Genomic DNA, 25,788 nt, shown 5'->3' on the forward strand with positions numbered 1-25,788 from the left:
TGTAATGTGATGTTTTTTTACTGGGTAGGAGTGCTGATCCTAATACATCCTACCCATATACCTCTGAACGTGAATTTTTCGAATCTGTATCCTAAATGATATTTCCACGCATGTTTTTTCCCCCAAAAACAGTAAAGCTAAACATGTTATTACATTATCAATTAACATTTACTCCAGACTTCCTTATTGCCATGTGTCTGAATGACTAGCCAGCCGTTGGTGATGGAGTTCGCTTAAGGTTGTTGTAGAAAAATTCCCAACAATGCAATGCAGTTTTCAGAGCTGTCATCGTCACGCAATTTTCCATTGTAAGTACCACAGCAACTCGAATAGACGCTTTTGAAATATGATGTAATAACTTTATCGTTTTTGTTGTTTTTTTTTTTTTTGTCCCAGCTTAGGTGATGAAAAACCACTAATAACTCAAAAACACACAAAGGTATAAATATTATGTATATTGTCAAAGAAAAACTAATTGTGTATTAATAAACTGGCAATGATACATTGTTTTTGAGAGCTGACATAACAGTGGATTTTAAAATTAGGAAGAAATTATTTTTACGTTTTTTCTTCATTTACATATATTCAGCCTACATATCTGTAATGCAAAGATGTCTACGTGTTGAGGCATTTATTGGATATGGGAAAATTTCAATTGAATGCAGGTTTAAGAGTCTACACTTTTGGCCGATTTTGCCGACAGATACCCCCCGCCAACGTCAGTTTATTAAAATAAACTCTGACTTGTGTTATGATTACTAAAATGTTGTCCTTTTATTGGGATGGTACTGAAGGGGTGTGCTAGTATTTTCCATTTCATAGCTCACCTACTTCAGATAAAAATATTACAAAATGCCAGGTTTGGACTATATCGGCTATTTAATTTATATGAAATTTGTGACAATTTCTGTAATATTTTGAAATATGCATGAGGTGCTAGATATAGTGGACCGATGTATTCAGTTCCTCTAATACTGATAAAAATATTGAGATGTGCAAAATTGAAAGAAAATCGAACAATTACCTCCAATTTTATGCGAATATTTGTTATCAAAATTTTACCCTTTTGTGGGGAAGAAACGGAAGGCGGCCGATATATTCAACATTCACATCAGAGCAAAGTTGAGAAACATAAAAATTATCAAGTTAAAACATATCAGTCGGTTTTGCTGACAGATGTGTACACTCAGCCAATGTTCGATTATTTAAATATATTTTGAATTTTGTTATGCTTATTCAAAAAGTTGACCCTCATGGAGTAGGTTCCATAGGAATATTGTCTATTTCGTATCGGACCTAAATAAATATGATATTAATATGATATAAAAAGTGCGACGTGCCAGGTTTCGATGAGATAAAAAAAAACTGCAACAAAGTCAAACGCCATAATTTTTATACCCTCCACCATACTTTAGCCCCATAAAACGGTATCTCCCGATATTCGGTATTTAAATGATTTTATCGACATTATTCACCGGAATTGTTTCAAATTTGGTATTGGAAGTACGAAAGGGATGCTACAGCCTAAGACAGAAAATTGTATGTCCACGTCTTTGTATAGCCCAAATATAGCGGTTCCTCCCAATATCCGGTATTTTGATGATTTTATCGTCATTGTTCACCGGAATTGTTTCAAATTACGTATATAACGGTACCTCCCTATATATTTTGATGATTTTAGCTACATTATTCACCGTTTATTTCAAGTTTTCGAATTTGAATGTGGTAATGGCTTATGACAATGACAATGCCTATGTAGGTCCACGTCGTATAGACCCCAATAAAACGGTATTTTTAAAATTTAAACAGAATTTTTTTAAGGATTTTATTTTTTGAAATTTTCCAAATTCGTTTCAAATGGTGGAGGGTATTCAAAGTTCAGCCCGGCCGAACTTAATGCTTTTTAACTTGTTTTTTTTTTCTTTTTTTAATTTTATTGAATGAAAGCAGAAAATGTCGGAAATATCATCATATTTTAGAATAAGTTTCGATTTGTTCGAATTGGTCACCTTTGACACGAATTATGGCCTTCAAACGGCAAATGATACCGTCACACGCTGCCCGAATATTGCTCTGCGGTATTTTGGCCCATTCCCGGCGAACGCTTGCTTGAGGTGATCCACACTTTCTTATTTTTTAGTGCCAACTTTGCTTTCCAAAATACTCCGGGCACAAAAGTCCAACGGATTGGTATCCGGAGATTTTGGTAGGCATTGTACGTTGGAAATGAAGCGAGGAACCTCATTTTGTAACCATTCTTGGGTGTAGCGTGCTGAGTATGATTGTGCTGAGTCCTGTTGGAATGTCCAAGGCCTGCGGCCAAAATGTTAGCGTGTCCAAGGATTTTATACACCCTCCAGAATATTTTCGCGATAATATTCAGCATTTATTCTGATGCCACGGTCGATTAATTCGAGCGGAGAGCGACCATCGGCTGCTATGGCGGCCCACACCATCACCATGACCGGCGCTTGAGTTTTGGTCGCCAACCGAAGGTGCACATTTTCAGCTGACCTCTTTGGCAAGTAAACACGATCATTTTGTGTGTTTACAAACTGCTGGACAACGAAAACCAAATTCGGCAGTTCACCACTTTCGGCCAAGCGAAGCCACTCTTTAGCTCTTTTGAGTCTATTTATACAAACTGCTGGACAACGAAAACCAAATTCGGCAGTTCACCACTTTCGGCCAAGCGAAGCCACTCTTTAGCTCTTTTGAGTCTATTTATACCCTACACCACAAGGTGGTCAGGGTATTATGTCTTTGTTCATTTGTTTGTAACAGGCAAAAGGAAACGAAATAGACCCATAGTTCCTTTTGATGATCTGCATATAATCACATTCTGAGTCGACTTATGCATGTCCGTCCGTCCGTCTGTCCAGGTATTTTTGTAAACAAAGTACAGTTCGCATTTATTGCCTTATCCAGATGAAATTTTGCACAAATCATTTGTTTGGTCCAAGGACGAACCCTATTGAAATTGGAGATAATCGGTCAAAATTTAGATATAGCTCCCATATATATCTTCGTCCGATTTGCCTTTTATTTTGCACCAAACGTGCAATATCAGCCCGAATAGTATGGAATTTTTGAAATTTGCACATGCAACCAAATTAGGCATGAAAATAAGTATGCCAAATTTGATCGAAATCGGTTCAGATATGGCTATAGCTCCCATATATATTGTTCATCCGATTTGTTATTTTTGTCCTCCGCAGCGTAATATGCACTTTGTAACAAAAATATTTGGGGAAATATATCAAATACATTTGCTAAATTTTATCGAGATCGGTTCAGATTTGGATATAGCTCCCATATATAATTTCGTCCGATTTATCTTTGATTGTGCACCAAACGTCTAATATTTGCCCAATTGGGATGAAACTTTTCTCTTACGACCGAATTGAGTCTAGAAGCTAGTATGTCAAATTTGGTGAAGATCGGTTCAGATATAGCTATAGCTCCCATATATACTTTTCATCCGATTTGTCATATTTGTTACCCACAGCCGTAACTTTTTTTTTGAAAAATTCTCACCAAAATGTTTTCGTACGCTTGTAAACAATATAATTAGCTGTCACTGGAATAATTTTAACAGATGTCGGACGAGTGGCTTTTTAAATAACAGCAGTCCGAAGTTGGTTGCAGTTTTTTCATCTCACCCTGTAGCTATAGCTCCCATATATATGTTTCATCTGATTAGGGGTCGTAGATCCCTCACATGTGCAATATACACTTTACAACAATGATATGTTATACCGGACATCAGATGCTGCTCGAAAATACTTCTGCCATATTTTTTCGAGTTTGTTTCAGACTTTTATGTAGCTTCGATATACATCTTAATTTGATTATGTATAGGGGTTTATATTGTCGTAATTTTACTTAAATTTATGACCCCCAATATGACCCCCTAATTTTACTTTAGGGGGTCATATTGTCGTAATTTTACTCAAAAGCCCATTGAATTTGCCGTATGGAACCACAGTGCAATTTTGTGTGTTAGATTTCCCAAACACCTTAAATATGAACATATTTTCAAAATTGTATACAAATTAAAATTACAGTTTTTTATTGACGTCAAACAGTTTTTGTTGTGGGTTTCTAGACAAAATCCAACACAAAAAATTGTTTTCCTCCAAAAAAGAAAATCATAAAACATACAAAGTCTGCTGTCTTCAAAAATTAACGAGCTGAAGTATATCATGCAATCCGTCGTTCTGTTGGTCGGTAACTGTTGTGGGAATTTAAATTTTAATATGCCAACGAGCGAGCGGGCGAGCCTATTTTCCTTAGACATGGGCCACAAAAGTGTTTCTACAGGCCATAATGTGCAGTACTCCACTTCCTCATTAGGATGATTGCAACACCACAACAACAATGATGGCTGAGACTTGTTGCAACAATTTGAAACATGGCATTAATGATGTTAATTTGTATGATGCACCAATTAACATAGACGAATTGTTATGCTTTAGCTGTATGGCCTACGAATGATGCAAAAAAAAAAGAGAATACCTTCAACGTTTTGCATAAAAATACGTTAATTTTTAAAATTTATATTTTAGTTTTTTTTTCTGAGTAGGCAATTAAAACATTAACGCTAATTGAAACGTATGAAACTTTAGACGGTGGAAATTAACATCTTTCAACAATGATGTAGTTAATAGGCATTGTTCGTGCATCATTGCTGTTAACTTTTAAGTATGGTTTTTTGCTGAAAAAATATAGAAAGGAATCAAGCTTTATAACACTTTTTAAGGACTCCTGCAGGTTTATTAAAAAAAGTTATTTTCCTCAAACGGTTTTTTTTTTGTGGCAGACCTTCTAACTAATGAAGGCATTTAATAAGATTGTGTTCGTAGAAAACATTTTGAGCGGTTTCCATCTGCAGAAGATCCCTAGAAAGTCCTCTATCTATAGCAGACCTCTTGAGGAGCTTTTATCCATAGAAACATCTTCTTCTAGCCTTTGACGAACCTATGGAAGACATATTAATTGTCTTCTAGAACTCTTGAATGTTTTTTTCTACCTTCAGTCATATGGCTAGAGAGGGTATATATCATTTGATACGGTAAAATGTGTCTAGTCGAAATAATGGTTTTAGACCTCTGGTTTCTTTGGACCAAATCGGTTTCCGCCCGTCCATCTGTCTTGCTGGTGCGCACGATAACTCTCGAAGGGAGTATCCGATTTTGTCCAAACTTTGTACAACGTAATATTTATAACGAATAATTATAACTCTTACAAAATATGAAAGAGTCCGATTGGCTTCAAATTGCGCACATCACAATATTTTTATTAACAAAAAATCTGGTATGAAGATGGGATATATCGGTATGCTCCCTCTGGTACCCCCCCCCCCCCCCCCAAACGGTCAAAATTTTGAATATCCATGAAGCTTAAAAACGCGCAATTAACACCTGATTCCATTTATACTTGGTACATATCAATATTTCCATCAACACAAGATCTGTTATAAAGGTGCCAGAAATCGGGCCATTCTTCTGGTACCTCCTCCATATAGGGTTCACGATTTTGAAAAATAAAACGTTTAAAGAAAAACAAAACGCTCAAATAAACATCCTACTCTCTTCAAATGTCACACATACAAATATTTTTGCTAACGCAAGATCTGTTGTGGTACCTCACCCACAAAGGGTGAACATTTTCAATTCTTCTATCTAATATAACTTGCGGAACAAATCCGCGATTCTTCTTCCTCTTCTTGCACATATTGCTTGCAGAAACCTGAGACGAATGTGGAATTTATGATTTCGCATAAAATTGGATATATAATTGTTCGATTTTCTTGTAATTTTGCCCATACTAATATTTATATCCTAAAACACTATATGTTGGGGGTATTATAAGTTTGATTGGGCCAAAATTTATGTAACACCTCGAAATATTGGTTTTCCACATAGGAAAGTATATATGAAGCTTCCTATCGCGCCGAGCTGAGTCAATCTAGCTATGTATTTCCGTTTGTCCATGTTAATTTGTAATAGCCCTACATGTCGCAATTATGGTCCGATCATCTCGAAATTTAAAATGGAGGTGGGGATAGGGTCAGAATAGAACCCTATTTCTTTTGGAGATGATCGCATAATATTTAGGGCTTGAAGGGGACCAAAAACTTAAAAAATTCTTGATTTTGCAGTTGCTCTACTGGTCGCAATTATAGACTAATCGGAGGTTAGCATGGGACTAGAGCTTAGGGCCGGGCAGAAGCCTTCCAATTTTGATGGTCATCGGGTAATATTTAGTGGGTGAAATAGACCATAACATATGTGTTAAATAAAAGCCAAATTTTCCATTAAACCGCGAATATTTTTAATCTCGGCGAAATCACAAATAGACAAAACTGTTAATTCTGACCGTTACGTAGATACCGATAGTAAATATATCGGATATATGTAGCGAAATATATACAATGTGTATATACAAAGGAAAGGGATGTTAGCTAGAATGCTTATATCCCAAAAATGGCTGGACCGATTTTGTTAAATTTTGTCAATTCAGAATGCCTTCTTGGCATAAAAGAACAAAATCTAAAAAAAATCGCACAAAAAGATGCCAATAATGATGTTAACATAGATTTTGTAGTATTTTGTGACATTTTTTTATTTTTTCATATTTTTTTATCGCATGCGATTTTTTCAATTTGTCTTATAATATTGAAGTGTATGTTTTGTAATAATTTTTCACTTTTCAACACTGGTCGGGGTTATTATATACAGATTTCAATTAGGGTCCGATCCTCACGAAAATTTTCACAAGGGTAGGGTTAGGCTCAGAAGGGCTAGGCCTATTGTTTTCAACGAAGTCTGCAATACAATTAGGGGTTGAAATAGACCAACAACTACAATTTTTCCTGATTTTGAAGCCTTTATAAAGGTCGCAAATATAAACCAAAGGACACGAAATCTTGCATGAAGTTTAGGGCAGCAGGTTGAATGGACCACTAATTTTGTGTGAAAAAATACCAACATTTCCATTCTACCAAAACGTTAAAATAACTTACAGGCGATATCCAAAATACACAAAAAGGCGAACTTCTGGCTTTTTATGCAGATTTCGTTGACGCATATAGCCAAATATCGTAGACAAGCAAATCATATAGATGTGTCTACATTTGGAGATACAGAGGGGCCTCTATGGAGATGATCGCAAAATATTTAGGGGTTCAAATGAACCAAAAACAAAAAAAAATTCTTGATTACACAATTGAAGCCAATCGACACGCCTGAGAAGAGAGTTAAGGGCAGGGAAGAATTCTAGCATTTTGGATGACCATTGGATTATATTTAGCTGTAAAATGGACCACAACAACTAACAGCACGACGGAGTGCGTAAATATTGGGTAAATGTCACTTGTCAAAATGCAGTGCTCCCAGATATAATTTCAAAAGCGAAATCTTCCAAAATGGATTTGGACATGAATGGACTTCCAACATATTGTAGTATTGTAGGGTATCGCATGGTCGGTCCTGCACGACTATAGCCTTTACTTACTTGTTTTATACCCTACACCACAAAGTGGTCAGTGTATTATGTATTTGTGCATTTGTTTGTAACAGGCAAAAGGTAACGAGATAGGCCCATTGTTCCTTTTGGTGATCTGCATAGAATCACTCTCTGAGTTGATTTATGCATGTCAGTCCGTCCGTCTGTCCATGTATTCTTGTGAACAAAATGCAGGTCGCATTTATTATCCGATTGTGATGAAATTTTCCAAACAACATTTGTTTGGCCCAAGGACGAACCCTATTGAAATTGGAGATAATCGGTAAAAATTTAGATATAGCTCCCATATATATCTTTGTCCGATTTGCATTTTATTGTGCACCAAACGTGTAATATCAGCCCGAATAGTATGGAACACATACAACCAAATTAGGTCTCAAAATAAGTATGCAAATTTGATCGAAATCGGTTCAGATATAGCTATAGCTCCCATATATGTTGTTCATCCGATTTGTTGTTTTTGTCCTCCGCAGCCGTAATATGCACTCTGTAACAACAATATTTGAGGAAATAAATCAAATGCTTTGCTAAATTTTATCGAGATCGGTTCGGATTTGAATATAGCTCCCATATATAACATCGTCCGATTTACCTTTTATTGTGCACCAAACGTCTAATATTTGCCCAAATGGGATGGAAATTGGCACTTACGACCGAATTGAGTCTAGAAGGTAGTATGCCAAATTTGGTGAAGATCGGTTCAGATATAGCTATAGCTCCCATATATATTGTTCATCCGATTTGTTGTATTTGTTACCCACAGCCGTATTATGCACTCCGTAACAACGATATTCAGGGAAATATATCAAATAAAGCTCAGAAATATCTTTGCCAAATTTTATCGAGATCGGTTCAGATTTGGATATAGCTCTCATATATATCTTTATCTGATTTCTAATTAATTTTGCACCAAATGGGCAATACAAGTCCGAATTTAAAAGATACAAATGCTTCGGCATATTTAGTCCTTTGAACTTTAAATTATAATTATAATCATAGCGTGAATGATTGAATTCTCCCATAAAAACTTTTAATTGTTATGTGGAGCTCAACTAAATTAGCAAACTGGTGTGAGTATCATAAAATCGGCCCTGCCCGACTTTGGGACTTATAAAAGAGCTGCAAGCAAGTTCGAAAATATTAATTGGTTCGAATGACAAACAAGGGAATTATATATGGGACTTGTATCTACATCTGAACCAATGTCGACAAAATTGTAGGTTGTATGAAATATCGATTGCACCACAAGCAAATGTTCACCGTGGGTCAGCATTCAATTTTACAGACCAAAGCCAGTAGGCAAAATACTACTTATTGTTCTGTTACAGAACGTAACTATTTTTATTACAGTCCTAACAAAATTATATTATTGAACACTAATTTATAATATAAAATGTCAGGGTGCATATTATTTAAGGTGAATATTCATTTTATTAAGATACCTGTTTTTTTTTAACCGGAAGAAATTCATTTTCGATTAACAAAATCTTGCTGTGTGTTGTCCAAAATATTTGAATTACACTACCCATGCGGAAGGCGAAAATAAAATTACATTCCCTCTAACAAATTACGTTTACATGCTCTATTAGATTAACAAAATCATTTATTTTTTTTCATGAAGAAAAAAACTGATCACCACCCTAACGAATTTTACGCACCGCTGATATATCTACAACTAAGACATTGATCCAAAGAAAAATCAATCCAAGACCAAATCAAAATCAGTCCACTGGCAATTAAGTGTAACGCCATTAAACTGTCTCCAGTTTAGATTTTAATGGGATTTTTTTCGTTCGTTCATTTTCCAAAATGAAAAGCGAAAGTTTTTCAGGTAATACATTTTTAAATCGAAAAATACAACAACAGCAACAACAACGTGAACACCGCCACATGCTGTGATTGAAAATATTTCCGTCATTTTGCTAACAAGTTCGCTTTACATTATATATTTTCGTTGGCCAGAAAAAAATTGGAGGAAAAAAAAAAACAAAATTGAAGAGCTAGACGCACATTTGTTGCTTTAGCAGTAATCGCTGCGGAGTAAAATGCGTTACGAAAACCTTGTAAGGAAAACATTTTCCCCCGAAGAAATGAAATCAAGTCGGCTGATTTTTTTTTGCTGTTAATATTTTGTGTTAGGTTTTTTCTTTTTTGCTCTGGTCCGTGGGCCTACAGCAGGGGAACTGTTTCGGCAACCACAAATCCTGCCTTTATTGATCATGTGTCATTTAACAAATTTTCAATTTCTTTATTAAGCAAAAGTTTTGGATTTTGAGAGGGACAGTGTTATGGGTTAGCTTATGTCTGAGAATAAAATAGATTTTGGCCTGATTATGCCCCTTATTTGAGTTAGTTTTAAATATTTTTTAGAAAATGTTGATCTTTTGTGGAGGATGTAGGAGAAAGAGCAGACCGATGTATTTAAACAACTGATACTTATACTTATCTATTTTGTGTATGTCCAGCAGTTTGTAAATTGTTTTCTCATCGGAAAAAAAAAATTCGGCAGTTCTCCACTTTCGGCCAAATAAAGCAACTCTTTAGCGCTATTGAGTATATTTTCTTTCTGTTGCGGTATAAGTTGTTGCACTTTTGGGAATTTCAATGGCTTTATCCCGAGCTCATTTTTCAATATTTGCCGAATGGAATATTGCGATATGTTCAGCTCACGAGCCATTTTTCGGCCACTGCGAAACGGGTTTCGATGAAGTCGCTTCTTTACTTTTCCAGCAGTTTGTAAACAAACACAATGATCGTGATTACTTACCAAAGAGATCAGCTGAAAATGTGCACCTTCGGTTGGCCAACAGAACTCAAGTGCCGGCCATGGTGATGGTGTGGGCCGATAAAACAGCCGTTGGTCTCTCTCCGCTCGTATTAATAGACCGTGGCATCAGAATAAATGCCGAATATTATCGCGAAAATATTCTGGAGGGTGTATTAAAGTCTTGGGCACGCACACATTTTGGCTGCATCCGATACTCTTCAAATTATACGCATCACAATATTTTTATAAACCAATGGTCTGATGTAAAGGTCAACATTTCCAATACTTCTACCTGTCGTAACTTGCGAAAAGATTCGGCGGTTCTTTACAATTTGGTATATCTAAATATTTCTCTTAACCAGAAATCTGATAAGAATATGTTATTTATCGGAATTTATGATTTCGTAAAAAATCCGATTTCCTTCAAATTTGTACATACCAATATTTTTATCTGCATTAGATGAAGTATGAAAATGGAATGCTTCGGTCCACTAAATCTGGCACCTAAAGCGGATTTCCACATTTTCCAAAAAATTGAACATATCCCATATAAAGCATAGGAAGTGGTCGATATAGTCCAAATCTGGCACGTTGTAATATTGATATAAGTCTCAGGTCAGATAATATTATCGCGAAAATATTCTGGAGGGTGTATTAAAGCCACGCAAACATTTTGGCCGCAGACCATGGACATTCCAACAGGACTCAGCACCATCGCACCCAGCACGCGCCACCCAAGAATGATTACAAAATGAGGTTCCTCGCTTCATTTACAGCACACAATGGCCACAAAATCTTCGGATACCAATCCGTTGGACTATTGTGTCCGGAGTATTTTGGAAAGCGAAGTTGGTACTAAAAAATACCAAAGTGTCGTCAAGCAATCGCTTCGGCGGGAATGGACCAAAATACCGCAGAGCAACATTCGGGCAGCGTGAGACGGTTTCATTGGCCATTTGAAGGCCATAATTAGTGCCAAAGGTGACGAATTCGAACAAATCTAAACTTATTCTAAAATTTGATGCCATTTCCGACATTTGTTGCTTTCATTCAATAAAATTTAAAAGAAATATATTAATATTATGGCGTTTGACTTTCTTGTTTTTTTTTATCTCACCCTCTATGTATGGAGGAGGTACCGGAAGAAATAGTCCGATCTCTACCATCTTTAAAGCAGATCCTGTGTCGTTGGAAATATGGAATCGGATGTTAAATTCACATTTTATGAGCTTCATGGTTATTCAAAATATTGAACCCTTTGGGGTAGAGGTAACAGTAGGAATGCGCCGATGTATTCAATTTTCACAGAAGACCTTGTGTAAGTACGGATTTAATAATCGTTTTGTTTACTCATAACTTTGACCCTTTGTGCACTTGCACAGTTGAGGAAAAATCGGATTATCCGCTCTCTTTTGTGCAGTAAAATATTTTTATTCCCTCAGATATATGGCTAGAGAGGGTATATATCATTTGATATGGCCAGCTTGTGCCTCATCGAAATAATGGTTTTGGACCATAGGTCTCTTTGGACCAAATCCATTTCAGCACATTTGAAGTCGATCTAGCGATGTCCGTCCGTTTGTCTGTCTGTCTGGCTAGTGCGCATGATAACTCTCAAAGAGAGTATCCGATTTAGTCCGAGCTTGGTACATCGTGATATTTTTGTCAAACATAGATCGAGTTCGCAGATCGTGAATATCGGTCCACTCCACTAAATATTATGCGATCATCTCCAAAAGCAATATGGTTCTATTCTGACCTTAACCTCACCTCCATTTTAAATTTCGTGAAGATCGGCCCATAATTGCGACCTGTCGAGTGATTACAAATTAACATGGACAGACTGACATATATAGCCAGAACGACTCAGCTCGGCGAGATAGGAACATCCATATATACTTTCCTATATGGAAAACCAATATTTCTAGGTGTTACAACATAGTGTTGTAGGGTATAAAAATAGTAAATATCGAACTACTCCTTCTGGTATCGCCCAAAGGTCACAAAGGATCGAAATAAGCATCCGGTTCTCTTCAAATTTCACACATGCCATTATTTCTTCTAACACAAGATCTGACCGAGAATCAACGACTAGACGAAACAGCTCAAACTAGAATCTTGAAAGTTTTAATTAGGGTTATTTTTAGTGCCCAGGCGTGTGCTAAGACTGCGTTTTTGAAAATTCGTACTAAAAGTGTACGAACAGTATAAAAATGTATTGTATTAAAAATTTAATATTTTGAATATTATTCTCGAAAAAATTGTGAAAAATGTCAAGACAAGAATTTTCGAGATATCAGCATGAAATTTTCGACACAGTAATGGTTTGTAATTTTTACACGGGATTAAAGAACAATTAATTTTTTCACTTTTTTTGTATACAATGTAAAAAGTCACCGAACGAAACACTGTGCCAATATCCCACTCTGACTTTGCACAAAAGCAGTGAATGATAACCAACAACACTCAATTTTAGTAGCCATAATGGCAATACTATGCGTGTGAGAATTGGAGCACAGTGGGGGGAGAAAGTCGTCAGAGAAAATAAATTTTGTATGTTTGGAACTTGAAAATGTAGTTTTATGCCCATTACCACATTCTGTAGCTTCTTCAAGTAATCATTGCAGAAATACTTATATCTCCGATAATTGTGTTACAAACGCTCTTATGATTTGCAGAAAATATTTCAGACTTCAAATTTTAAGAATAATTTTTACCGGGACACTTATTCCCCAAAAATCCCCCACAGTCCCTGCAAACATTGCGTAGACATCAAATCAATGCGGTGTGTGTGTGTGCGCGCGTTATTTATAACGTCTTGGGAATTGCTTTATTTTCGTTATGGTCTTCCAACTGAATCGAACGACGACGGACCAGTTTCGGCAGTTTTGTGGCAAATGAGAAGAAAACCACAACCAAATTGGTGAGCAATTATTTCAAATGCAAGTCATATTGGCGAAAATGCCAAGCGAAAACAGAGGTATGTACCTCTGATGGCGGGATATGGCGATAAAGACTTCTACGAAATCGAAAGAAAGAAAAAAATGCGTGTCTGGACCAAAAGTTGTTAGACGTCAGTTAAGTTGGTGGTGTTGCTCCTACATATCGGAACATGTTTCAAGAAAACAAACAGAAAAAAAATCAAACCAAATCTAACGATTTCCGATTGGGGCTGATTTCCTTTTCGAACAACGACAACAACAGAAACAACATAACAGCGAAAAAAAAGGAAAATGTCGTTCAACTTTCGCTTAAAGACCGACCAACAAACAATCCATTTAGGCTTAATTTTTTGTTATCGTTTTCAAAGTTGTTGTTGTTATTTCGAAGCAAATAAGGAAATGCCCGATTTGATGTTACCTCAAAAAACAAAAAAAAAAAAAACGAGTGGACATGATTTACAGATTTGGCGTAGAAACTTTGAATTCGTTTGAATTAAATTAAGGCGTTTACAAAATTCCAAAGCAGCCGTTGTTGTTGTTGTTTTTTTTTTTTAATTTTTCTTAGGCAATATCTATTAGTTAGGTAAGAGATATCGCCATTTATCCCTATAATGGTGAAAGTTGCAGACAATTAAATGCAATTGTATCACAATGCTGTCAACAATTTTGGTGCAATGACTTTTAAAGAAAATTGATCATTTTATTGACTTGGGGGGGGGGGGGGGGAAATATTACATTTGCGGTCCATTCGAGACAAAATTATTTAAGGCCTTTCTATAGCCTTGAGCATATACAAAGTTCCTCAAAATGTCTATATAAAGAAGTAAAATAGTATCAGTCGGGTTTTCCGCCTCCCCCCAGCCTTGAGTTATGATTATTCAAACTGTTGGCCAATATTGACCAAATCGTATTTGACCTCGTATTTCTTATTTGAAGGAAATCGAACCCTTATAAACACTTTTATGCGAAATCATAAAACATATCCATATCAGATTTCTGATTAAGAGAAATATTTATACCCTACAACACTATGTGTTAGGGGTATTTAAGTTTGATTGTGCCAAAATTTATGTAACACCTCGAAATATTGATTTCCCACATAGGAAAGTATATATGGATCTTCTTATCTCGCCGAGCTGAGTCGATCTAGCTATGTATGTCCGTCCGTCCGTCTGTCCGTCTGTCCATGTTAATTTGTAATCACTCTATAGATCGCAATTATGACCCGATCTTCACAAAATGTAAAATGTAGGTGGAGTTAAGGTCAGAATAGAACCCTATTTCTTTTGGAGATGATCGCATAATATTTAGGGGTTGAAATGGACCAAAAACTTAAAAATTTCCTGATTTTGCAGTTGCTCTACAGGTCGCAATTATGGACCAATCGAAGTGGAAGTCAGAAGGGGGCTAGAGCTTTGGGCTGGGTAGAAGCCTTCCGATTTTGATGGTAATCGGGTAATATTTAGTGGGTGAAATAGACCATAGCATTTGTGATAAATAAAAGTCAAATTTTCCATTAAACCGCGAATATTTTTAATCCCGGCGAAATCACAAATAGAAGATAAGGTCAATTCTGACCGTTACGTAGATATCCGATAGTAAATATATCGCATATATATAGCGAAATATATACAATACATATGTACAAAAGAAGGGGGTGTTAGCTAGAATGCTTATATCTCCAGAATGACTGTAGCGATTTTGACAAATTTTGTCAACTTAGAATGTCCTTTTGGCATAAAAGTATAAAATCTAAAAACAATCGCATAAAAAGATGCCAATAACGAGATTCATACAGAATTTGTAGTTTTTTGTGACATATTTTTAATTTTTTATATTTTTTATCGCATGCGATTTTTGCAATTTGACTTATAATATTGAAGTGAACATTTTCTAATATTTTTTACCTTACAACACAGGTTGGGGTTATTATATACAAATTGCTTTTCTGGCTTTTTTATCCTGATTTCGTTGACGAATATTGCCAAATATCGTAGACAAGCCAATCATATAGATGAGTCTAAATTTGGAGATACAGAGGGGCGTCTTGCTTTTGGAGATGATCGCAAGCTATTTTGGGGTTCAAATGAACCAAAAACAGAAAAAATGTCCTGATCACACAATTGAAGCCAATCGACACGCCTGAGAACATAGTTAGGCACAGGGAAGAATTCTGGAATTTTGGATGACCATTGGATTATATTTAGCCGTAAAATGGACCACAAAAACCAACAGCACGACGGAGTGCGTAAATATTGGTGAAATGTCCCTGGTCAAAATGCTAAGTGTAATATCTGGGCAGGGCTCCGTGACATAATTTTTAAAGCGAAATCTTCCAAAATTGATTTGGGCATAAGGGAGCTTTTAACATATTGAAGTGTTGTTGGGTATCACATGGTCGGCCCCGCACGACTATAGCCTTTGCTTACTTGTTAGATATAGCAAGTTGTAAAGAATCTCCGATTTGTTTTGCAAGTTATAACAGGTATAAGCATGGGAAATTCTGACCGTTTGTGGGTGAGGTACCAGAAGGGGTTGGTACATGTATATATCCTCTTCAAAACAGATCTTGCTTTAGCAAAGATATTTAGATGTGTAAATTTAAAGTCAACTCTCTTACTTCGCAGCGTTTTGTTTTTCAAAGTCTTGAACCCTTTGGGGAGGATGTACCACAACAAATCGTCCGATCTCTACCATCTTTATAACAAATCTTGTGTTGATGGAAATATTGAGACGTACCAGTCTGAATGAAATCGGAAGTTAATTTCCCGTTTTAAAAGCTCAATGGATATTCAACATTTTGACCCTTTGTGCTGGAGGTACCATTAAAAGTGGACCGATATATTTCATCTTCACAGCAGATCTTTTGTTAGTAGAAGCAACGGGATGTGTAAAATATGAAGAGAATCGGATGTTTATATCGGATTTTAGGGTCGTTTTGTTTTTAAAATCTTGAGCCCTATGTGGGGGAGGAACCAGAAGAAATAGTCCGATCTCTACCATATTTATATGAGATCCTGTGTTTATGGAAATATTGAGACGTACCAAGTCTGTATGGAATCGGATGTTAATTTCGCGCTTTATGAGCTTCATGGGTATTCAAAATGTTGATCCTTTGTGATGGAGGTATCAGAAGGATTTTACCGATATATTCCATCTTCCCACCAGACCTTGGGTTAATGAAAATATTGTGATGTGAGTAATTTGAAGACGATCGGGCTCTTACATCACATTTCATAAAAGTTATAATTATTTAAAATTGGGGGCAGATACTTGATGGAGTGGATCGATGTTTTATTTTTTTTTAATTTTATTGAATGGAAGCAAAAAATGTCGGAAATAGCATCAAATTTTAGAATAAGTTTAGATTTGTTCGAATTGGTCACCTTTGGCACGAATTATGGCCTTCAAACAGCCAATGAAACCATCACACGCTGCCCGAAGGTTGCTCTGCGGTATTTTGGCCCATTCCTGGCGAAGCGCTTGCTTGAGGTGATCGACACTTTGGTATTTTTTAGTACCAACCTGGCTTTCCAAAAATACTTCTGACACAAAAGTCCAACGGAGATGTATCCGGAGATTTTGGTGGCCATTCTTTGGAGGCGCGTGCCGAGTGCGGTGGTGCTGAACCCTGTTAGACTGTCCAAGGATCTGTCCAAGGCTTTATAAACCCTCCAGAATATTTTCGCAATAATATTCGGCATTTATTTCAATATCGATTAATACGAGCGGAGAGCGACCATCGGCTGTTATGGCGGCCCACACCATCACCATGGCCGGCGCTTGAGTTCTGGTGGCCAACCGAAGGTGCACATTTTCAGCTGACTTCTTTAGCAAGAAACATGATAATTTTGATTGTTTACAAATTGATGCGGAGAAAAACAAATTCGGCAGTTCACCACTTTCTGCCAAGCGAAGCAACTCCTTAGTTTATTTTCTTTCTGTTGCGGTGTAAGTTCTTGTACTTTTTGGAATTTCAATGCCTTTACCCCGAGCTCATTTTTCAATGTATGCCGAATGGAATATTGCGATATGTTCAGCTCACGAGCCATTTTTCGGCCACTGCGACGCGAGTTTCGATCAAGTCGCTTCTTTACTTTTCGAACCATTTCTGTTGATGTTGCAGTTTTCTTCCGTCCACTTCCTTGACTTCGGGCTACGGGCTACCAGTATCCCTGCAACGAGCGATGGTACGAGACACAAAAGATTTATTCACATTTAAATGCAGGAGTGTCTAACCATAGCCACCTGTGCTTTTCCAGCCAAACCTGAAGAAATCACACTATCACGCTTGAATTCCATCACGAATAGCTTTTTTTCTGGAAAATTCTTACCAAAATGCTCTTGTACGCTTGTAAACAATATAATGAGCAGTCACTGGAATAATTTTTACAGCTGTTGGACGAGTGGCTCTGAAATGACAAATGTCTACAGTTGGTTGCAGTTTTTTCCTCTCACCCTGTACTTTCCTACTGAAATGTCCATTGTAGTTATTCATGTGTATACATAATTAAAATATGAAAAGAAGTACTCAAAGAAAATCATCAAAATGACCGCCATTTGCCTCTGGTTATACGGCAGAGTTCAATTCAATTGTGGCGGGGCTTAATTAACGGACATGATGTGACAAAATATTTATTTGCCTTCATATGTGCGATGACAAGTGAATGGCCTTTTTTCATTAGATGATGATGATGATGCTGATGATTGTTTTTTTTTTTTCTTTTCTAAAAATAGACGTATAATGTTATGTCATAAAGAAATTCTTTTAGAAAGCTTATATTCAAATGTGACGAATTTAGACGAATTTTGACAATTAATGTCAACGATTTGTGAACTTAAGTATGAATTTATTAATTTTTTTTCTCATTGAAGATTATACTGTGCAAAAAAAAAAAAACATAAAACAATTAATTAAAGGAAGATCTAGAGGATAATGTACTCTCATTAAAACAAAATATATGCCTAATGGCCACAGAGGGGTGAAATCACATAAATTGCGTTGTCCTTCTTAATTTTTAAGAAATAAGGACCGGTGAGTCCACCAGCTCATAGACCTCTCAAACAGTACATTTATAGAGATGCATTGGTAACTCTTAAACGACGTGTGAATTATCTTTGCTCCAAAATGTGGTAATTATGTTCTTTATGGTGGTCTCAAACCGACGATTGTGTGCACCATCAAAATCCACGAAGTGCTCTATAAACATTTTTAATTGATTTAGAAGCGTTGTTCTGAAGTTAACCTATTCATGATTTACCTAACAATACTGAGTAGAGACGTCACTTTAAACTGTTAAAACCCCATAGACTTTCAAATAATCCTTTGGTGTACCATATTTAGTATCTTTTAATATATTAAATACCGTTCTAATACGAATTTCCAATAAAATCAGCTTTATCGAACCCTTTCGGACCCAAAATTTCAAGATTCTATCCTTACCTCTTAAAATTTTTTTTTTTTAAAAATCCAAATTTTTAAAAATCCACTATTGATGACCCTTAAAAAAATTAAAAAATCCACGCCTATTGATGGCCCTTAAAAAAATTAAAAAATTCCACGCCTAGTGAAAGCCCTTTGAAAAAATATTTTTAAAAAAGTCCATGCATATTGATGGGCCATGAAAAAATAATAAAAAATCCACGCCTATTGATAGCCCTTAAAAAAATTAAAAAATTCCACGAAATCCACAACTGTTGATGACCTTGAAAAATGTTTTTAAAAAATCCACACCCTTGAAAAATATTTTTAAAAATCCACACCTGTTGATGACCTTGAAAATGTTTTTAAAAAATCCAGGCCTATTGATGGTCATTAAAAAATATTTTAAAAAAATCCACGCCTATTGATGTCTCTTGAAAAAATATATTTAAAAAAATCCACGCCTATTGATGTCTCTTGAATAAATATTTTTAAAAAAATCCAAGCCTATTAATGGCCCTTAAAAATATTTTAAAAAAAATCCATGCCTATTGATGATGCTTGAAAAAATATTATTAAAAAATCCACGTCTATTCATGACGCTTGAAAAAATATTTTTAAAAAATCCATGCCTATTGGTGTCCCTTGAAAAATATTTTTAAAAAAATACACGCCTATTGATGTTCCTTGAAAAAATATTTTTAAAAAAATCCACGCCTATTGATGTCCCTTGAAAAATGGCCCTTGAATAAATATTTTTTTTTAAATCCACGAATATTTATGGCCCTTGAAAAAATATTTTTTTTTTTTAAATCTACGCCTATTGATGGCCTTTAAAAAAAAATTAAAAAGCCGCCCCTCTATGGCCCTTAAAAAATATTTTTAAAAAATCCATGCCAATTGATGGCCTTTGAAAAAAATAGTTTTTAAAAAATCCACGCCTATTGATGGCCCTTATAAAAATATTTTTAAATAAATCCGCGCCTATTGATGGCCCTTGAAAAAAAAATAAAAAATCCACCCCTTGATGGTCCTTAAAAAATATTTTTAAATAAATCCGCATCTATTGATGGCCCTTGAAAAATACTTTTTGAAAAATCCAAGCCTATTGATGGCTCTTGAAAAAAAAAAAAATTAAAAAACCCAGCCCTTGATGGCCCTTGAAAAATACTTTTGAAAAATCCAAGCCTATTGATGGCCCTTGAAAAAATATTTTTAAAAAAAATCCACGCCTTTTGATGACCCTTGAAAAAATATTTTTAAAAGGTCCACGCCTGCTGGTGACCCTTGAAAAATATATTGTTTTTAAAATATTGAAATTTGGCCTGATATCTTTTCACCTGTTTTATTCAGTTTTCTTACAAACAATTAAATATCCACCCCTTGATGGGGGTAAATCCGCATCTATTGATGACCCTTGAAAAATACTTTTGAAAAATCCAAGCCTATTGATGGCCCTTGAAAAAAAAATTAAAAAATCCACCCCTTGATGTCCCTTAAAAAATAGTTTTTAAAAAATCCACGCCTATTGATAGCCCTTTGAAAAAATATTTTTAAAAAAAAAATCCACGCCTATTGATGACCCTTGAAAAAACATTTTTAAAAGGTCCACGCCTTTTGGTCACCCTTGAAAAATATATTTTTTTTAAAATATTGAAATTTGTCCTGATATCTTTTCACTTGTTTTATTCAGTTTTCTTACAAACAATTAAACATCAGATATCAGTTGGATGAAGATGATTCAGTGAATATCTCAAGTCCATGACTCTATAAATATGAAATAATTTAAAAAAATTCAATTAAACAAACTTCATCATTCGTCTAGTCACAATTCATTGCTCAAAGCATTTTTAAATATAGCAAATGTCGGAAACGTCCTTGAGCCTCCATCAGTGAGGTTTTACGGGTCTCTGGCATTGTTACCAACAATGCCACGGCAGCCAAAACAGTTATTACACCTGGTGCTATAAAAACTGGACCATTAACCCGGACGTACGAGCAGATAACTATTATGTGAATTAGTTGCTCCACCACAACACATCCGGCTATAAAGTATCCCTTTAGTTTCAATGGAAATGCCTCTCCAAGATATACCGAGGTAAATGGGGCATAGGCTCCTGCAAAGAATTGTAACAACAAACACAGCGATGTAACAATAGCCATTGGCCGTTGGGTGTACAAATTGATGTAGTTATTGCAAATGGCCCCGATACCAATTAGCAGTCCTCCAATGATGACAGCACACACCAGTGAGGGTAGCTTCCGGCCTATGTAGTCGATTTGTACGTGAGCAATACCCGCTCCGAAGATACGCAAACAGACTGCCACAATAGCTGGCCAATTAATGTGGTTCATGGCAGAGCCCTCTATCAATGCCCTACTAAGCGGCAGCGAAAAACTAAATGCCAATATTGCACTGCGAAATAATATCATCTTGGCCAGCGGCACAGCACTCCGCTTAATATTATCCATTAGATCTAGACTACTCTCATCCCTGGCATATTCTTTGAGTTCTTCGAAACGTTGTTTGGTAGCCGAACTAACCGTCTTGGGTAATTCTAAATGGGCCAAGGAATTCCATGCCGAAGCCTCATCTTTTTGCAGCAGCCCCACAATGGGTGATTCAATGAAACAAAACTGAGCCAAAACTCCGGCGGCCAGGGCAAATATTATATCCAAAATGCCATGGACCCGAGTGACGGGGAATTTTAGCAGTAGATTCCATTGAGTGGCATATATCACTTGAATGGCAATGCCAATTGTCAGGGAATATTGTTCGATGGCCGAACAGGATCCACGATAGCGATTCGGAGCTATCTCACTGGCATACATGAGATATGTAATGGTGGCCAAACCCACAGCAATACCATTGAGATAACGTCCAGCCAACAGGGGATCAGCACGGGTGGGGGCACTGGTAAATAAAATACCCTCGATTAGGATCAAAACGGACGAGGTTAACTGGAAGACAAGACGCACACACATATGTTTATATATTTTGAGGATCGGAGCAAGGCGCACACATACCATTACACATTTTCTTGGCGCATACATTAGCAGCGGCATACAGGCCACTGCCCCAATTATCACGCCAATGAACCACGAAAATCGGAAATGTTCGACATTACCATAGATACTGTATAAGGGTTCAAAGCCGAGGCCCAAAGCCAGTTGCATGCCCGCCGAGATGAATATGAAAATAGCTGAAAAGAGAGTGAGAGAAAGAGAGAAAAGGATAAAAATACTGGAACAGTTTTGTATTTAAATTATGTCAAATGTAATAATGTTATTGGTTCGAGAAGTGGTCTAAGTTCCATGATACCGAAACCTTAGATTTTTTAATATCCTAGAAAGTGCTACTAGAAAGTGGCTACTTCGTCAACGAAAAATCCACCTTAAAATTGGAGATTCGTTGTAAAAGTCGAAATCTTTCATTTCGATTTGCCAAAAACACAGACTTATTACATGTCTACACACCATACCGATCTTCGTGCAAAATTTCAATATTCTATCTTCATCCGTTTCGTATGGGCGTTGATCCTCGGTCAGTCAGTCATTTCATTACTATTTTTATACCCTCAGCCATATGGTAGGTATATATCATTTGATACTGCCAAAACGTGCCTATTCGAAATAACGGTTTTAGGGTCTAGGTCTCTTTCGACCAACTCAGTTTCAGGTCTTTTGGACTTGGTCTAGGGGTTTTCGTCAGTCCGTTTGGCTGGCTAGTGCGCACGATAACTCTCGAAGGCAGTATCTCGTTTAATTCATACTTGGAACATCGTAATAGTATTATCAGGAGATGGTTAGTTATTTAGGAGATGGACAATATCCGTCCACTCCTTCTTGTACCTCCCTTACAAAAGGTCCACATTTTCAAAAAAATATTTTACTGTACAGTGAAAGAAAGGATAATCCGATTTTGTTCCAATTCTTTAATCAGTGCTAGGTCAAGTGCGAGAACGGACAATATTGGTCCACTCCATCAAGTAACTCCCCAACAAAGGGTCAGCATTTGGAATAATTATAACTCTTAAAAAATCGGAACTGAGAGTTCGATTGTCTAAATCTGATCTGTTATAAAGATGGTAGAGATCGGACCATTCCTTCTGGTACCTCCCCCACAAAGGGTCAAAGTTTTGAATCACCAAAACGATTTTAAAAGCCGAAATAAGCTTCCAGTTCTCTTCATTTTTCACACATCCTATTATTTCTACCAAAACAAGATTTGCTGTGAAGATGGGATATATCGGTCAACTCTTTCTTATACCTCCCTCACAAAGGATCAGAATTTGGAATACCCATGAAGCTCATAAAACGCGAAATTAACATCCGATTCCATTCAGACTTGGCACATCTCAATTTTTCTATTTACACAACATCTGATATGATCTTGAAAGAATTCAAAAAATAAATTTCGTCGGAAAATACCGCTCAAATGAAAACCATTATATGGGGGCTATACGATATCGTGGACCTATATAGATAATTATCTTCCTAAGGATAAAGTAGTGGAGCTCCTTGTGTGGATTTTCAGACAATTCCATTAAAAAATGTGGCTTAAAAACCGAATATAGGGGGTCCCGTTATTCAGCGGCTATACAATATCTTGGACCTATATGGATAATTCTCTTCAAGTGGATAAAGTACTCACAAGGAACTCCTTGTGTGAATTTTCAAACAATTCCGTTGAAAAATGTTGCTAAAATCATCCAAATACCAAATATTGGGGGGTACTGTAATATGGGGGATATAGTAGTCACAAAGAACTCCTTGTGTAGAATTTCAGACAATTCGATTAAAAACTGTGGATAAAATCATCCAAATACCGGGGGTACCGTTATATGGGGGCTATACGATATCGTGGACCTGCCTGCAGACAAAAGATAGATCTGTGGAAAATTTTAGCTTCCTATCTTAATTCGTTTTAACTGTAGCGTGATTACAGCAGACGGACATACCGACAGGTCTAAATCGTCTTAGAATTTTACGCTGATCAAGAATATATATACTTTGTTTTGTCTAAAATTATTATTTTGATGAGCTACAAACGGAATGACGAACTTTTTATACCCTCCATATTATGTACGGTGGAGAGTATAAAAATTCTCAAAGAAAACGAAATAAGCATCCAAGTCTCTTCAAATTTCAGATACACAAACATTTTTGCTAACATTAGATCTGTTGTGAAGATAATATATATCTGCGAGCCCCTTCTGATACCGCGCCCACAAAGGGCCAAAATTTTCAAGTGCTTGTATCTGTAATCACTTTCAAAACAAGTCAGCGATTCTTTATAACTTGCTGTATCTAAATATTTCGCTCAACCAGAAATCGCATAAAATTTGATATAAATGTTCGATTTTCTTTTAAATTTGCCCGACTATATGTGATACCCGACTATATGTGATTCTGAAAATTATCACATATATCATATAAAGTGAAAAAAGTATCCATTATATCCCAGACCTGGCACGTCACAAAATTTATATAATATTTAATTACTTAATTCCTTCGGTATCTAATCCATAGATGGTCAACATTTTGAATAATCATAACAGAAGTCGAAACATATTTATATAATCGAACCTTAGCTGAGGGTATACATCTGCCGGCATCTACTACTTTTTAACTTGTTTTTTTCTTTTTGCTCAAAAATCTAATGTATTTTTCCCGACCTACGATTTTCATCAGTTTTTTTTTTTTTTTTTGTGGTAACATTCGCTGCATACATACCTGGCAGTGTTGTTATCGGCACAACGGAATTACAGCACCAGTATCCATATTTGCCGTATTGAGATTTATTCGAGTCATCGGTAACAACAACGGGAATCGCGGGATTCATTGGTGGCGGTGCTTAATCTAAATGTTCGAGGTGTTAGTTGTTCAAATTTACTTTTCGTTTGTCGTCTATTACCACCAATTACATTCAATGTTTTCATAAGACTGAAAAGTTCTATCAACAAAAAACAATTTTTTCTTTGATTTGTTTTCGTTTTTTTTTTTTTTTTTGGCTGGTAATAATTCATTTTTGACGATTATCGGAACGTTGTGATAACGTGTTTTTATGAAAGACAGTTCGCTGGTTGCTTATCGGCAACAGCTATACCTCACAGTATCTGAAGAAATGTGAGGTGGTAATATTGAAATATGTTTCTTACATAGGTATTTTTGGACTCTTGCCGAGGGGATCAGGTTGAACGTAATGGGGATGGTCGAGCCCGCCCATAAAATAGTAGCCGACACAAAAGTGCCATCAGCAGGAAAGGTTTGTCTTTGGGTCTTATTGTATCCGTTGTATAAATTTATTAGTCCCTGTTCGAACACAACAAACTCTTATTATATTCTTGTCCCATGGCAGAGATAAGATTTTGTCAAAATAGCTATCTCACTTTCTTTTCCTACAGCACCTCCAACCCACTGTATTATGAGTATTTCTTTTTCCATATCTATCAGTGATATTGAAAGTTTTCTGATAACATTTTGTGTGTGTGTGAGTGTGCCATACCTTGCATATCATTCCTTGAAAAGATGACGCATTACGCGTTTCTGATAGCGAAACCAAAATAAAAAAAATTGTTGCGGATTTGTCTTGACTCCATTAGGGGGCAGCCGTAACTTCGTAATGTTTTGACTAGAATTTCATTCATCCACATACAAAATTAACCTGAAAATGAATCATAGCACCCACTAATACAATTAAATGGTTGAGCGGACTGTCAAGAGAATAACAGTAACACAGCGAGTGTCTGTTTATCGTTCATTTACCCAAAGACTGACGCATCTCAAAAAATTCCGTTTCGAGAAAAACGAATTTTAAATTATTGATAAACTTTTGACTTCCAGAATTAAAATAAAAACAAAAACTAACGGAACTATACATCAGACCTCCGCTCGAAACTCACTCGAATTCGAATAAAGAATAACAAGTAAAGTAAAGAATAACAAGTAAAAAAGCTGTAAGTTCGGCCGGGCCGAACTTTTAATTCCCTCCACCATTGGGTACAAAAAAAAAAAAAAAATAAATAAATAAATAAATAAATAAAATCCGTTTAAAATTCTGTTAAAATCTTAAAATTACCGAATGCCTATACGACGGCGTAGACCTGCATAGGCAACTTTTGCAT

At 36.1% G+C, this 25,788-nt stretch overlaps 1 protein-coding gene across 1 annotated transcript; it reads right to left on the reverse strand.

Annotated features, from left to right (window-relative positions):
- Positions 1-20,330: 20,330 nt before the first annotated feature.
- Positions 20,331-24,681, reverse strand: LOC101892687 (uncharacterized). The gene is made up of 3 exons (XM_005186650.4): positions 24,398-24,681; positions 21,689-21,864; positions 20,331-21,622 (listed from the first exon to the last, which is right to left on the reverse strand). Exons 1-3 carry the CDS (start codon positions 24,504-24,506, stop codon positions 20,501-20,503), a joined length of 1,407 nt encoding a protein of 468 aa, XP_005186707.1. The 5' UTR covers positions 24,507-24,681; the 3' UTR covers positions 20,331-20,500.
- Between the last annotated feature and the right edge of the window lie 1,107 nt (positions 24,682-25,788).

Source organism: Musca domestica, unplaced genomic scaffold, assembly GCF_030504385.1.
Source record: "Musca domestica strain aabys unplaced genomic scaffold, Musca_domestica.polishedcontigs.V.1.1 2, whole genome shotgun sequence".
Lineage (NCBI taxonomy): Eukaryota > Metazoa > Arthropoda > Insecta > Diptera > Muscidae > Musca > Musca domestica.

Bases quoted from the DNA above. Each gene is read 5' to 3' on its own strand.
- LOC101892687 (XM_005186650.4), bottom strand. From the start codon at position 24,506: ATGAATCCCGCGATTCCCGTTGTTGTTACCGATGACTCGAATAAATCT. The intron at 21,865-24,397 runs GTATGTATGCAG...CTCTCTTTTCAG, and splicing joins GCCGATAACAACACTGCCAG to CTATTTTCATATTCATCTCG. The intron at 21,623-21,688 runs GTATGTGTGCGC...CTTGTCTTCCAG, and splicing joins CGCCAAGAAAATGTGTAATG to TTAACCTCGTCCGTTTTGAT.